Source organism: Kryptolebias marmoratus, linkage group LG1 (genome assembly GCF_001649575.2).
Source record: "Kryptolebias marmoratus isolate JLee-2015 linkage group LG1, ASM164957v2, whole genome shotgun sequence".
Taxonomy (NCBI): Eukaryota; Metazoa; Chordata; class Actinopteri; order Cyprinodontiformes; family Rivulidae; genus Kryptolebias; species Kryptolebias marmoratus.
This window is the reverse complement of record NC_051430.1, coordinates 10,314,349-10,330,357: the sequence shown is the minus strand read 5'-3', so window position 1 is coordinate 10,330,357 and position 16,009 is coordinate 10,314,349. Positions and strand designations below refer to the sequence as shown.

The 16,009-nt window shown below is 35.5% G+C and overlaps 1 protein-coding gene across 1 annotated transcript in view; it reads right to left on the bottom strand.

The window, feature by feature from the left end:
* The window catches only part of galnt9 (polypeptide N-acetylgalactosaminyltransferase 9), a 101,416-nt gene that overhangs the window by 51,551 nt on the left and 33,856 nt on the right, over positions 1-16,009 (bottom strand). The window contains exon 4 of the mRNA XM_017414702.3: positions 7,721-7,895. Coding sequence (XP_017270191.1) covers positions 7,721-7,895 — 175 coding nt within the window. The remainder of the gene's footprint in view (positions 1-7,720; positions 7,896-16,009) is intronic.

The following is a 16,009-nucleotide window of genomic DNA, read 5'->3' as shown; positions in this document are numbered from 1 at the left end:
AAACCACCCAGTGTCATTTTGCCTGGCAGTTTCAAAGAGTAGCTCCTACATGCAGATTTTGAGCACACATTAAAATTGGTCAGTCTCTTGCTTTCCATAAAAGATGCAGAATTTCAAGAAGCTAATAGTATCGATTCTCCTCCCGGCCTTTTTGTGTGGAGTTTGTATGTTCTTCACGTTTTCTCTGAATACTCCGGTTTCCTCCCACAGATTAAAAAAACATGCATCTTAAGTTAATTGGTAACTCTAAAAAGTTAATTGCTAACTCTAAGGTGTGAGTGTGAGTGTGAATGGTTATTTGTCTCTATGTGGCCCTTTGATGGACTTGCGACCTGTTCAGGATGTACCCCTGCCTCTCGCACAATGACAACTGGAGATAGGCACCAGGTTCCCTGCAACTTGGAAAGGAAAAAGCGGGTAAAGAAAATGGATGGATGGATGGATGGATAATAGAATCCACACAGAATGTCAATTCATTGTGCATCCTGGACACAGTTGAGGATACAGGAGGATGCAGAGGCAAAAACTGGAAAAAAGATCAATATCAGTCCACACTGCCTTTCACATTTATTCAGCAAATATAAGATACACAATTGTAGAAGAAGCATAAATTCATGTCTTTTCTGTGGTTATGTGGGTCAGTCTGCCCTGTGTTCTGAAGCTCTCAGTATTGTTGAAGCTTTTTTATTCACCTCCATTCAGCCACTGCTAGACTGTGACAGGAAAAGCATAATTCACTTTTACTATGAAAGAATGAAAGTACCATTGGATTTATTATTATATTTCTTCAACTGCACTGAACAGCTCCATGACATTAACAAATGAAAGTGGCATTTTTTAAAGGAATGCATATTGTCTGCTGCCTTGCATGCCAATGTTAAAAAAAAGATCTGGTGTGATCTGATGACATGTCATATTCCAACTGCGATATGCAGTCGGAATATGTGATGTTGATGGGTTTCAGCTAAAACTATATCAGTTTTGAACATAATATCTGTACAATTAACTAAGGAATACCCGTACCTATTGCTGCTGACAAAGGTGAAAGGGGAAGATTGTTTTTGCTCTGACAAATATTGCACATTAAATAAGTATAGGAACTGTTTCTACTTTTATTTCATATTTTTTGACAGGTCACATAGCAGAGGAACATTCAGTGTTTATCAAAGCTTTGCTGTCTGAATCATGTCTTTCATTCCAACCTCCCTGCAATAATAATATCATCTTCAGCATCCACTCAGCATGGAACAGCTGTTACTCATCTAATCATTAATAACCTGAAACTGCAACTGTGCAGGGACTTTAAAACCCAAATAAAGATCCATTTTCTTGCACCTCCCTTTTGTGAGTGTGCGTTTGAAGCCTGGCGTACAGTAGGCCCTAATTACAATGTGTTCTTGTTTCCTTTAGTCAGCCATGTTTATTTACTGCATGCAAAGGGAAATGAGTCCTGTTTAGAGAACAACCACTGTCACCCCAGCTGCTGGCAAAAAAAAAACAAAAAAAAACTGAAAGTCTACTACTTTTATGTCTTTGTTACATCAAAGAGATGTAATTTATATGCATGCATCCTCACAATGCACGCAAACACTTGATCCAGTCTACCATGGAGCTTTGAGGTTCATTACTCATCACTGCACATTGTATTAGTTTAAAATAGTGGTACATTTTAATTTACAAAACTATTCTTAGCCTTCTACATCTAAACCTACATACGCCAAAATTACAGGAGGTTACTGTGTTGTTGTGAAATAATAATGCAATAATAATGATAATGAATGTATAAACCTTTGTGACACATGTGTAGAATAAATTTAGTCTGATATTTGAACACCGTGAGGAAACCCACAGTGGACCTAATTTTAGGTTGGATATTCCACAACCGTTCCCTCCGGATTCAGTAGCGTCTTCTCATGCTACTTCATATGTTGCTGGCAGTGGGATTATAGTTAGCTCCCCTCCATGTACCTCCTCCTGAACATAGTGGCTCCCTTATGGACCATCAACAAATTACCAAACGATTGACACATGAAATACAAATGTTAAATAGCCATGTCATGTGACCTTGTAAGCAAAAATTTACATTGAAATAGTCTACTCGACTGGACAAAAAGAACACCCATTTATATTTGATTTTAAAGCATTTTCTATTTTTAATGAATTTTTTTTAATTTTTTTTTTAGAAATAGCTTCCACCTTATATGACCCAGTGAACCAAAATTAATGCTGAATTGTTTTACATGACTGGTAAACCAAGACATTTTTGTTTGATTTTAATTAGTTTTTTTTAATTCTGTAAAGCCAGAACAGCTGTTAAAATATACAATTTTTAAAATGTGTTTGACTTGAAGTTTTTGTACTTGTGTATTACCTATGGCAAAAAAAAACAACAAAAAAAAACCATTAAATGTGCTTCATTCTCTACAAAAGTCTACCTCATAATTTGTAATAAATGAGTGAAAACAGCAGAATAATTTCTTTTGCCAACGATTTCAAGTCCCATTTGTTTACACTGGAACATTGACGAGTATACTTAAGGCAGTCTTGGCGTCTGACAGCTATTAAGTTGATAAAATATTCCCCGAATGTAAACAGAGTCAGAACAATGAAATCAGAGACACCAGGTTGAAAGCGAAATGGTAAAGTTCTTCTCTTTTACAGTGATTAAAAGCTGTAAGAATGAAAGTCAACAGAAATAGAGTAATTTTGGGAGAGAAAATCGAAAGATTTGCATGATACAATTATGTTTGCTTTAATAATAATGTGAACCAGCAATATATTTCAGCTGCGAATGTACAGCTTTCCCCCCAGGGGAGAAGATCTTGCCAATGAATCACAGTGTGCTGCAGCTGAGAGCTGACAGCGCCGTCTCCAGCTCAGTATGCACAGGCGGTGCGTGCAAGGTCATCGAGGGAGATTCACCACAACATCTACAGGAACCATCCATCTCACTTATCACTGCATGTGCCATGGTGAGTAATCATATTATGATAAATAGGGATTCTTTCTATATGAACAAATAGAAAAGCGCAGATTACACAAGTGAATTTATCTGAGTTACGAAGAGCAGAATGTTTGCAGGTATACAGCAGATAATAAATTCACACACACAGATATCTGAGCATCATGAAGAACTCTCTTGAAGATGCCTGTTATCTTTTCCATCGCTATATTCCTTCACCCAGCAAGAAAAAAGGGGAAAAAAATCACAAAAAATCCACTCTACTTTTCACTGACTTCTGTAAATAAAAACTCACACAAAAGCAGATCTGAAGGAAAAGCAACCTATGGTTGCAGGTTGTCAAGTGAAGATAAAGGTGATATGTGTGTGACAGTTTCAGCAAAGGTGTGTGTGTTTGGAAGCGGGAAACAGCAGAGGAGGAAGTACAATTCTCACAATGGCAGCAGGTGAGCCAACACCTCTGCCTCTGCCTGAACAAGAGAAGGAGGGAGGGAGATGAGCACAATAACTGAGCAGGAGGAAACTTGCGTGGAGGTGAGAGGGCTGGTGTGGGGGTTAGGAAAAGTACATTTATTTGTGGAAAGAACAGATGGGAAAACAGTTAAGGGAACCACAAGGGTATCACTTATCATCCATATGATGAGGCGATGATACAGCTCTCTCACTGGGAGCTGATGCTATCTGGGTGACCGGCCTTGTGCAACATCTGGGCTTCTGACTCAAGCCATGAACAGTCTTCTCCAGGCTCATCGAAACACTCCTCTGCAAGGATCACAAGGTCACTAGGTCATGGTCCGGTTGCTGATTAATCTGTGGAAATGTGTTTATAGTGGTTCTCTCCAGGTCAAGCTCACTCTGTCCTTTGGGTGCTTATATTTTTGCTTAATGAACCAGAGGAGCATAGTCAGCATTTTAGAACAATCAGCAGTATGAATCTGTGGGCCTGATACTGATGTTTATCCTCATTATCATCCAATGTTTTTGCTTGTGTTTGTGTGCCTTTTGTGTTTCTGTCAGTTAGCAAAATATCACATGAACCACAGGGTGAATTTTAATAAATATTTGTACATCTTCAAGTGAACAACTTTTGGAGTTAACCCAATTTAAGATGGCTGCCACATTTAACTGACCTTAGAAAAAACAAAAATGGTTATAATTCAGTCAGTTTTACAAATACTGTGCAAAGGTATGATGTCATTGTAGCTGGGAATTATTCACAACACATACTCCAAGTGCTACTCATTGCTTGAGATTTTTGTTTAAAACCTTGGCATTAACTGTTAGAGTCAACCCTATTTGTTTGTTAACAAATTATCTACCAAACCATTGAATGGATTTTAAAGAATTTGAATGGATTTTCAGAAACAAATCCTTGGATGCACATCTATTTTTGACTAACATTAAGCTAAAATTTGATACGACAGTGGCTGTCAGTCTATAACAAATATTTTGAGCATTACATCTCATAACTTTGCATAAGATTAGAGTTTATGCTATTTTCAAGGTTTGGCCAACACTGCTACAACTCTGTCACTTCTAAATATGAGATGATCCTAATGTAAAACTGTGGCATGAATAGGCATGGGGGATTTGCTTTCCTTCAAGAAATCCTATTCTTTTATAATTGGACTATTTTAGCATTTCTTTTTGCATATTCTAAATAAGATATTTTATAGTTCTTAAAGTTTTACACTTATATTTTGTCTATTTATAATGGTCTTTTCTATGTTTAAGATCTGCAAAGTTACAAGCACAAATCCTTAAATGCCTGAGTTTGTACTCCTAACATTTCTTCTAGTATGTACATAATTTTTACATAATGTCTGCCTTGTGGTAAGTATGGAAAGTCTTATGAATGAAAAAGAAAAACAAGTGCAAATAATGGCTGAACAAAGCACTCTGCAAATTAACTGGCCAGTCAGAAAGGCTTTAAGTTGGTTAAGTAAGCCTATAAAGATCTGCTTTAACTAGTTCTTTGGGTCCTAATGGGTTACACCTGAACTGAATGGAAATAAATCATAGTGTCAGAAGTTGGAAGGAGGACCCAGGAGCCAAATGCAAGAGACAAGGACACAAGTAGGTGTTATGAAGCTAAAGAAACAAAAGTTGCTGCCATAGAACCCTAACTGAATCTAATATGAACACAGAAAGACAAGAATCTGGCACTGAACAAAGCAAACCAACACACCTTTCACAAAAACAGTTCTGCGATATGGCCACACAAATAAACCCCTCATAAACTGCCTCAAGCTGTTCGTAAATCACCATGTCTCATGATGATGACTCCTTGTAAAATGTGTTGAATATTTCCCATTCTACATCCTGCTGACGGCTGATCACACAGATCGTCACACCTTTAAGCCATGATGCCCACACACCCTTTTAGGTATTGATTGTTACAGCTTTGTCACAACTAACGCTTTGTAGCTCAGAGGAGTAACAGTGGTAAGTTGACTTCAACCACCCCATGCAGCCTTCATCACACCAAGAAGGAAAGAAGGCATTAGGGCTCAAGACTCATAGGTATATAAATGGTAAATGGACTCCACTTAAATACCACCTTTCTAGCCATCCAGACTACTCAAAGCACTTTACAGCACAGTCTTTGCCCTCATTCACCCATCCACACACATTCATGCAGCACTCTACTACATCTCTACAAAACCAATGTTAATTACAGATACAGATGGAAGTAATCACTAAGTGAAAGACAGGTATGCCAATTATTAATAATGACCAGGTGGGATAGAAAAGCAGAACAAAGAGCAGAATCTATTAAAGAAAACAGAAAATAAGGTTACAGTCCCAAATGACACACAAAAAAGAACACATAACAGCACGCTTTATGTATGTATCTGAACTAAATGATGTGTACTGATGAATTTACACATCACATAATAAAAAATAAATAATTTATAGTCTATGATTTGTTATGTAGGAAGAGTGTTTGTCAGAACTGAATTTTAATACACTGCAAAGAAGGTTTTTCAGGTACCACTTTCTGATGAGGGGACACCTCTAAATTATTAATTAGGAGTTAATAATTGAGTTTTTAAACCCCTAACAAAACATTAATAAGCAGTTACAGTGCATTAGATATAAAGTAGAATAATGAGTTTGTTTTAGTGAGCCAATATTATATGTGCTTTTCATTCTCATTGTTTGCATATACCCTTCGAAATTTAGATTTTAATCAAACATTTGTCAGTAAGTTAACCTGTATGTAAGCACACTGAGCATTTGTAGATACAAAGATTGCTTTGGTGTATAAAGTTACTTAGTTAAAAGGTAAGCTGAGAAAGAAGCCAAAAGTTACAAGAACAGTACTTAATGTTGCCAAATATTGTATGCATAAACAGTATTTGTTACTGTTTTATAAATGCTTATCAATCATTTATAAACATTTACAAACTCAAGCATAACATGAATATATCCTTTATAAAGATTTCCCTTTTGTAATGTAGTATATTTTTTTGCAAATTAGATCCAAAGCTTCCCAGAACATTAGAAAGTCAGTTTAAATTGTAATTTTAAATAAAGAAAATAAAAGACCGCTGTCTGCTGTATTTTAATAGGGAGAGAGGCACAGTTTTTTGTTTTTTTTTTGAAAAACTGTGTTCAGTTCATCAATTCTTGTCTGCTGTCAAATCCAATATTTTCTTCCAGTATCACACCATATGGTTCAATGAAAAAGTGTCACCTTTGAAACAAAACTAGGGGGTAACAGCACAATTAATCTGGTGACAACTGTTATAGTAGGTCTCAAGATAATGAGGTAACAAACTGTATACATGTCCTGTTGGTTAATTTGGTTCAACTGTTGTTGTTTGCAAATTCACTTCAGATTTTAGTGGCTAAAGACAGCTGCAAACTGAAACACTAAGGCAAAGACTAAAAATAATGATCCAATGCCTGAGCTACACTGTACCAGAAGTGTACTAAATTTATGTCCAATTAGACAAATTTCAGCACAAATGAAAGACTTTCTTTTTATTTCTGTATCTGATGTTTGTTTTCCCATTGAAGTTATAAACATTAAACGTTGTGGCAACTGTTTTAGTCAGTCTTGTCAATCAAGATATTAGTAATGTATTCATATTTTGTTTACATTTCTTACATGTTTTTAACTAGAATGGTTGGCTTGCATTTGGGGACAATATTACCAATTTAAAACACAACATTCTCAGCCTCTAGATTCTGTCTTTTCCCATCCCTCCACTCCTTTTTTGGGTAGCTTCCGTAAAAAAAGGTCAACTCTACCTAAAATAATGACAGCTTGACAGGCACAATTAGGTACCAATTATATCTACTTGTTTGCAAATGAACTTAAGCTTACAGACATCAGAGTAAAATCACCAGAAGTAATTTAATATAACAATATGTGCCTAGATCCCACAACTATAATAATTCATAAATGTGAATCATTTTATCTCATTCTTAATTTACACTTGCTCTCACCTTTCAGTCTCTCATCCAGTGGTATCATTTTAATCAAGATCCATTTTTTATGCATCTACATTTTAAAAATTTAAAAAGAAAAAGCTTGCAAGTAATAAATCTTTCTTAAAGAGCTGTCTCAGTTAGAGCCTAGTCTGCAAGGGCGTCTTATAAAAATGCCTAAACTGTCCGTATTTTAAATATAAATCTCCATGTCATGTCTCTGTCATAAAAAACACCACAAGCAAAGCAGAAGCCAAAGGTTAGACAGGACAAAGAAACAGCTTGGACCCTCTCCTGTTAAACATGACCTTTCCTTACCAGCCAGTGTTGAACTCAACGTGAGCATCAAAGAAGCCGACAACAGGCGCCGTGGCTGCGTTCCAGCCATGTATTCTGGCTCGGATTAAACCCTCCCGCTTGCTGTTCCTCACGATCTTCACCAGGCCAGGGTAGCGTTTGTTCACATACTGGTCCAAGTTGAATTTCAGCTCCACTAGAGAAGAACAGAAACGAGAAGATAAAAATCCTCCTATAAATATTAGAAAATCAACCAAATAGATGACAATGGACAAAATTTGACCTTCTTTTTATTTAGAATGTAAAAACTAATGTAAAACCTGTACTGGGACCAGTCTGTGGAGAAGCTGCTCTGCCAGCACCTCATATACTGTAAAACAGCAAAAAATACCCAGTATGCCAAATAGACTCTATCTGGATGCAAAAGTTTAAAATCAGCTCTTCATATCATACTAATGCCTTTAATTATAGAAGTTTGTGTTAAAATGCATTTTAAATCCATTCCAAATTTTGAGGTTTACATTGTTTTGTGCAAAAACAAAGACCATTGCTATACCCAATAGTATAATCAGTGACTGCAGTTTTATTTTCCACTGTAATTAATAGTTTTTTATGCATGTATTTAGCTGTAAAAACTCAAGTTTTAAATAAACCTGTGTCCTAAACCCAGAAAATAGGGATTCACATCACCACATTTCACTTCTCTATGATGACCCTTTTGCACATACTGTATAAAGTACAAAACAAGCAGTCTGAAATAGAAAAAGCTCTAATAAGAAGAGGAAGCGTTGATTTTTGAGTCTCTACCATTCCTAAAAATTAATCTGTCTTAGTACGACAACAGTCAGAAGTGGAATCTGTTTGATCAGTCTAAATGAGATTATGTTAAAGGTTACTATACAGGCTGCTGTTGTCAAAGAAACCAGAAACAATAGATCTAAATGTCAGACGCAGAGGGCCTTATGGACCTGATAAGAGCCAAAGCAGGCTCACTCTGCTACTGAATAGAGCGAGGCTCAATTAAATCTCCAACCACGGCCAGTGTCTCTGTAGGCTTTATCTGAGGAAGGATGTTAATTATGCTACCTGCATCTGATGAGACGTCAAGCACTACAAAGGAAAATATCACCAGAAACAAACAGCTAGAGGGAATGAATGTTAATATTATTAAGCATAATTTTTTTTCAGGCTTCAATTCAGTATACATAAGACAGTGAATGTAACATTTTACATTAGATTAGATTTAGATTGTTTTATGCGACATCCTTCCAGAATATATAAAAGCTATGTTGGTTGACTGAGCAGAGTCACAAAAATGTTTCAAAAGTTGTAAAATTGCAACAGTTCTAGACTCAAAAATAGTTAGATATTTAGATTTATATTACACTGTGACTTTATTCAAACAATCTATAACTTCACATCCCTCCATTCTTGTTTTTCAAAAATGATGTAAACAAAGTTACCTTCAGGTGAAAACGATTTTAGTTCTAATGGAAAATGTTGAAATTATACTTAAAGATAAATAATGGTTGTTTTTATATATACATTTTTATACTATCTTTTTAAAGGAGGCTGTGAGTAACACCCTGAATGACTGGGAAAAGGGACACTGACTTTCTCCGTTAAAGGCAGCACTGTAGATGAATTGTTATGCGAAAAGGTATGACTTGAATGTGTTTCAAGAACAAGCAACCTGTCACTTGTAACAAAGTTACATTGTGTTGATGAGAGACCAAGACAGTCAGCAAACTCGTGTCATTTTATTATCATTGCAAAAAAAAATAAAGTAATTTAGTACTTTTTTTACCTCAACCAAATACTGCTTTTGCTTGAACCTAACAAGGAAATGAGAAAAGTGTTTTTGATTAAATAGATTCGGCTTTTATTATGTCAAGTCTTGGCTGCAAGTCTGTAAACTGTTAGCTTCTCTTCAGTGATTCCTGAATGTATCTCAGCCAGGTTTGTCAGCTGGGATAGACCAGTGATCACCAAATGGGGACCAAACCAAGTTGGAGGAGATTGGGTGATCGGTTGGGTGACCTGCTGATAGAGGATGGGTGGTGGTGGGGTATTAGTAGTGGTAGCCACAATTTACTGAAGGATGAAAACAATATGAGAAGGGGGAAAAAAGTGTCATGTAATTAAGGATATTTTGCATGTTTCAAACCCCAAAACATCAGAGATGACAAAAAAATAGTCCAATTTAATCAATTTTGTAATATTTTAGTTTACTAATGTATGTGAAGGTGAAACTGAGTCCTCCTAGGACTTTATCAGTCTGACAGCTTATTAATAATGAATGCTCAATTTGATGCAGAGCCTCGATCTTCCTTACTCTTGATGCTGCATATGTTCCACTCATTCTACTTTAAATGGCAATAAAGTGAAGATAAAATGTTATTCTGTATTTGAATAATATGTTAATATTATATTGCTGCTAGTGGTGCTTGCTTTTGTGCAATATTCATGTCAAACACAAAAGCATAATCATCTGAGTCATTCATATAATCTCATTGTTTCTCATTTACCATTCCTGCACAGCGACCCAAACTAAACACAACCTTGACTTTCATTTAAAAACAAAAACAAGGGGATATTTGTTTAGTTGCATATAAATAAAAGCCATCCGTGTGACAACATAAATATTTATATAATTAGATAAAACTGACACAACTTATAGTTGAAAGAAATATAGGTTTCAAAAGTCTATAAAACAAAATGGCTCACTGTAGGTCCACATGATAAAAGCAAATATGGTGTGTAAATCCCAAAAGCTAAAATATGTGTTATATTAAAAAAATAAATTATATTCTTTCTCAGATGCTAACCTCCTAATGTCAAGCTTGACAGCTGTGTGCCTCAGCTGTGAAATATAATAATAATAATATTACTAATAAAAATTCATGTATTTCATGCATCAAATTCTGGCCCCTGAGCAAATTGTGTTGGCTTAGACTCCTTGACTTATGGCTAAAACAATGTCAAGTAACTGAAATCAAAATAAATACATAAATCAATCTGTCAATAACCAAACTAATTTAAAATCTAGCCAGCAGGAAATATATTTTGGAAATAAGACCATTATTATTTTGGCAAATCATTGTCCTGTTTGGTGTTCTCTACTGAAAGCTCATTTAGCGACACTGATGTCAGGACTGAAAAGGCGCTTTTGCTGAAGTTTCTTTCTAGTCTCCTAGTCCTGTGCATTTCCCTGCTAATGTATTTATTCCAGGTGTATCATAAGATCCCATGTTCTCCATTTTCACAGATCAAGGCTGGCTGTCCTCAGTGGAAGTAAAGTTTGCCGGGCATAGCAAGTTGAACAAATTGCTGTCTGTGTTTTATTGGAGGATTGATGGTTGTTTGAGCTTCTCCTGCAGGTTACTGCTGAGCGTTCCACTTTCTGAAGGAGAGATTAATAAGGACGCTTGTGGGACACTGGCACAGAACAGCACCCACACCTACTTGCTGACTTTGGTTTGTGAAATAAATCAGCCAGTGAAAGTCTAAAAAATGGCAGTGTAATCCCCAGCCTGTGTGATTGAGGAGACACAGTGAGCAGAAGGATTGTCAGGAGTCTTTTTCGAGCTGAACGTCTTAATATATTGTGGCGCTCGCAGCAGGGCGATGGGGGTGGGGGGAGAAGGGGGGGAGGCGGGGTTACTGCAGAAGCACTGACCCCTGAAGAAAACAAGTGTTAGCATTTGACAGTATATTAAAGCAACAAACAACAAACTTTTTAAAGTCCTTTTATTTTCTGTCAAAGGATTGTTTCTAATTCTGTAGCATTCTCGTTTTTAAAAATAGAATTCTGGAAAAGCAAAAAAAAAAAAAACCCAAACAAAACAAACTGTAATGTTCATCCTTGTCTGCTGAAAATGGGTGCTTTTACAATGTATTACTAATGCCAAGTTAAAAAAAGGAGGATTATACGCTCATCTTCCTTGTATTCCCATGTGGATGAGTCGGAGCTAAAAGCTGGATCATGACTCCTTGATGAAGCAGGGGCCTCTTTGTGTAATTCTGTTTTCACTCTATGCAAACCTGCAAGATTTTCTTCGTTTGTGAGTTAGCAAGATCATTCTCAGTGCCATTGTTACTTGTGTGCTGCTGGGTTTTTCTGCTTTAGTAAAATGCTCTCTTTCAGAGGAAAAGCATCTTCTTTTTTTCTGTAAAGCCCAGTCTCCTGATTGTGGACTTATGGACTTGTCTCAGACATTGATCTGGAAACAGGTTGGATATTGATTTGTTTCATCGATCATGGGCAGACTAGTGAACTTACCAAGCAAGAAAACTGGCTTGCCCCGAGTAATATGATGATAAATGAAATATTTAAAAAAAGGAAACTGATACACCTATCCTGGTATAAACGCCTCAGAGGAATAACCCTGACAGGCTGTGTTAGAGTGCAGTTATCCACTAGACCCTTCTAATAAAAACCCATCTGACATGTTTCAGACTTTTAGACATAAGAAGTCACTCTTTTTTCCTCTTCAACAACTCGGTAATACCTGAATGACATTATGTTTTGTCTGTTTCTGAAAGCAACAATAGTGCCGAACAATATGCAAAAAAAGGCATAAAATGTCACCATATTTTATAAGTAAGCTAATATATATATATATATATATATATATACATATATACATATTTTTTATTTATACCATATTTTCTACACTATAAGGCGCACTTAAAAGCCTTAAATTTTCTCAAAAATTGAGAGTGCGTTTTATAATCTGGAGCGCCTTATATATGTAAGAAGTCGTACTGTTTGAGTACCACTTTGGTAAACTACAAAGCCGCATAAAAGGCTCAGTTATAATAGCTCTTCATAGCGTTGCGCAGGGCTCTGCGCATGGCGCGCAGACCTGAGCAAATGTGGAGACATTTATATTTGACGCTTACGTCAGTGCAGTATTCTTCCTTGAGTTTTGACCTGTTTGATTATCATTGCGATCTCTCATTAAGAGATCATATAAATGCTGATACAGAGCACCAAATCGCTAGAGCACCAAAATCGTTTATTTTGAATGGAATCGTTTATGGTGGTTCGCGCAAAGTTACAAAAATTGGGAGGTGCACTTGCATGACCATGCGCCTTATGGTCCGGTGCGCTTTATATATAACAAAAGTTTGAAAATGGATCATTCATTGACAGTGCGTCTTATAATCCAGTGCGCCCTGTAGTGCGGAAAATACGGTATATATATACATATTAAACTTAAAGACAACATTTGACAATACAGAGAGACAGAATTTGATGTTTTCTTACAATTATATTTTCAATTAAATGTAAGGCTGAATTAATTTATTTCACAAGCTTCATGTTTGACTTGGGCCTTTTCTTTTTACAATCATCCCCTTTTTCACTAACTGTGTCTAAATACTGAATACTCCATCACAATAGGAAGCTAGAAGGGAATTATATAAAAGTCATTTGTTTCCCCACATAACACAAGTATTTTCTTAGTTGTTGTCACCATGTGTCAGATGGATTGTCTGTTCTGTGCTTATAAACAAATCCCATTTTCAAAAGATTTAATCAAATAAAAAACACAATATTAAATAATTTATCATCACTTGAAATAATCTTTAGAGCTTAAATTAAGGGATGATTTAAAAATATTTATTATTTTATCAATCAATCAATCAATCAAATTTTATTTGTATAGCACATTTCAGCAGCAAGGCATTTCAAGGTGCTTTACATAATTAAAAAAAAAACAAAATAAAAACAGCATGTGAACCTAATGATTCATATGTTATATGAATCATTAGGTTTTTAACTGTTTCTTATATTTAGTGGAGATGAATCCTGCATATTCATTAAACCTTTCATTTCTCCTAGGATTATAAACAAAAATAACCTGGAGTCATTCTGGTTGACACATGAAGCCAAAATCTTATGAATGGAAAATTACAAGAAGAGACCAGAGCTGTTGTTGTGAATAAACTCATCGGCTAGTAAATGTCACTGGCTGTCCCAATAAAGAAAATGTCTTGCCATCACTTTTTGCAGGAGGAGGGAGGCACCATTTCTGAAAAGGTCATGTTAATGTTAATTTTCTAATGTTACAACAGCCCAAAAAATCAGCTCACATGCTGACACAAAACCATGTGTTGAATAAGAGCAGCTGATATGTAATAATGACTTGAATATGAATTCTTATTAAAGTAAATAGACAGTAGAAGTATTTTGAGGTATTTTACTGAAACATGACTCAACTGGACATCCATCTTGCCTCAGCATCAGTTTTCAGTTTGTCACTTTTTCTATCCGGAGACTATTTTAATTTGACATTTTAATGAATAACCATGGCCAGAATGTCACTTACAATTTGGGTAAATAGGATGTAAACTGTCTGATTTCACACTAATACTTTAGAATCTTATGTAATTTGCTGATAGAGTTTGAAAAAAAAAGAAGAAAAACACAACTTTGCTTTAATGGTAGATTTTTCTGCATGTTTATTCAGTCCAGTTTCAGGTTCAGTATGTGTTTAGGTTAAAGAAAAGGTTTGATCATATTAAAGTAGCTTTATACATAAAAGTTATAAATAATAATAACTTTTGGTTGCTGTAGATAGCTTCCTATGGAACCTCAGCTTGAAGAAATAAAATTTAAGTTCAATAGGAAAAACAAACAGATCTGATTTTCAAAATCTCACAGCAGTTCAGGTGAAAGCCTACACATCATAAATTCCATATTACAATTATTTTTGGCAGAAATACTTCCTGAAGGCAATGGATGCTCGGAGAGTGCTACTTGTTGCTACAGCTGCCACTATTTGTGCTTACAAACAACAAAATATTCTATATAAATTATGATATTGAAGTTGATTTAAGATGTTAGCAATCCATTTTGATCTGATATCAGAATACCTGCCACTTTATTTATTCAAACTAAAGTTGTTTAAGAGGAAATCTACAATGGCTTAGATATTATTATCTTATATAACTTCTGCATAGAAAGCCACTTCAATTTGGTTAAGCTTTTCAAAACTTTTAAGGCTTAAAAGAACAATGTAACACAAAGGGAGTAAGTTAGAAAACAGATGCTTACACCCTGGTACACATTTTGTACCAAACAGTTTAGAAAAACTTTGATTTTTTTCTAAAATTTAAGAAGATAAAAGAGCTGTATAAGCTAGTGTTTATCTAATTCATTTTAATTTACAGTACTGTACTAACATGGCAGAAAGTGGATTCTAAAATATAACACCCTTTAGGTAAATATTAATAGCTAATTTTAAAGGAACAAGAATAATTTCTATAATTTAGCCTCCAAAAATACAGTACATACTGTAGTTATCAATATTAACCCAAATGTCTATCAATTGATATCACAATATCCCCCACCATGCAACATTAAACCTAAATATTGAAAAAAGAAGTTTATGTTGAAAGAAACAAGTTCTTCGCTTTGAAATAATAAAAATAAATCATAGGAGAAAAGAGTGAGATGAACAAATATTTTTTGGGTATGTTGTGAGCAACACTTCCCACATTTTGAAAGCCTAATAGATTTTTGATGGAGAAAATAGAGTTGCCTTAAATTAATTTTCGGAGCCATCAAAGCAATAAATAAATAGCTTTTTCTCATTCCCCAAAAAAGACAAAACTGTTTAACTAATTTTAAAAAGTATTTTAGATCTGACAGCTGGTGTTATTAACCATGTTTTTTTTTAACATAAATCACTGTCTTGATTTCCAAAATTCTGTTCAACAATTCCTGCCTTGACTTTGACAGTTCAAAATTCTACATGTAATCGCTGCTCTGTATGAACATGGTAATTGTCAGACATTTTATTCTAACATTTTAATAATGTGGTACTAAATCATATAGTGGAAGTTAGAAATATGCATAACACATTTTTGTTTTAGGCCAGCGTTTTTAGCCCTCCTGAAGCTCTCAAAAGAGATAGAGAGGGGTAGAGAGGCTTGTAACTTTGGGTCAATTTGACCCAAAGTTAAGTTAAAGGAACCCAGCGACTGTACGCTGTCAGGGAAACACTGGCACACAGGGGGAAGTCTGTAACCACTGTGCTATCCACTGTGACATCCCTCATTGGCTTGTGGTCATATTAGGGACAACAGGATACTGAACTGCTGGACACCACATCCCCCACCTGTTTCTATTGGGTCTAAACAGTGTTTCAGAGTAGAGCATGGGGGTTTTCTTTCCTAACCCCACTTTTGTGATCTTATTATCTCACAAAATCTGAACTTTCTGTGCTTTTACCCATTTTCCGAAGATGTAGTGTATTTTGCACAAGCCTTCTATCACTGGGTGCCCTAGAAAACCCAAAC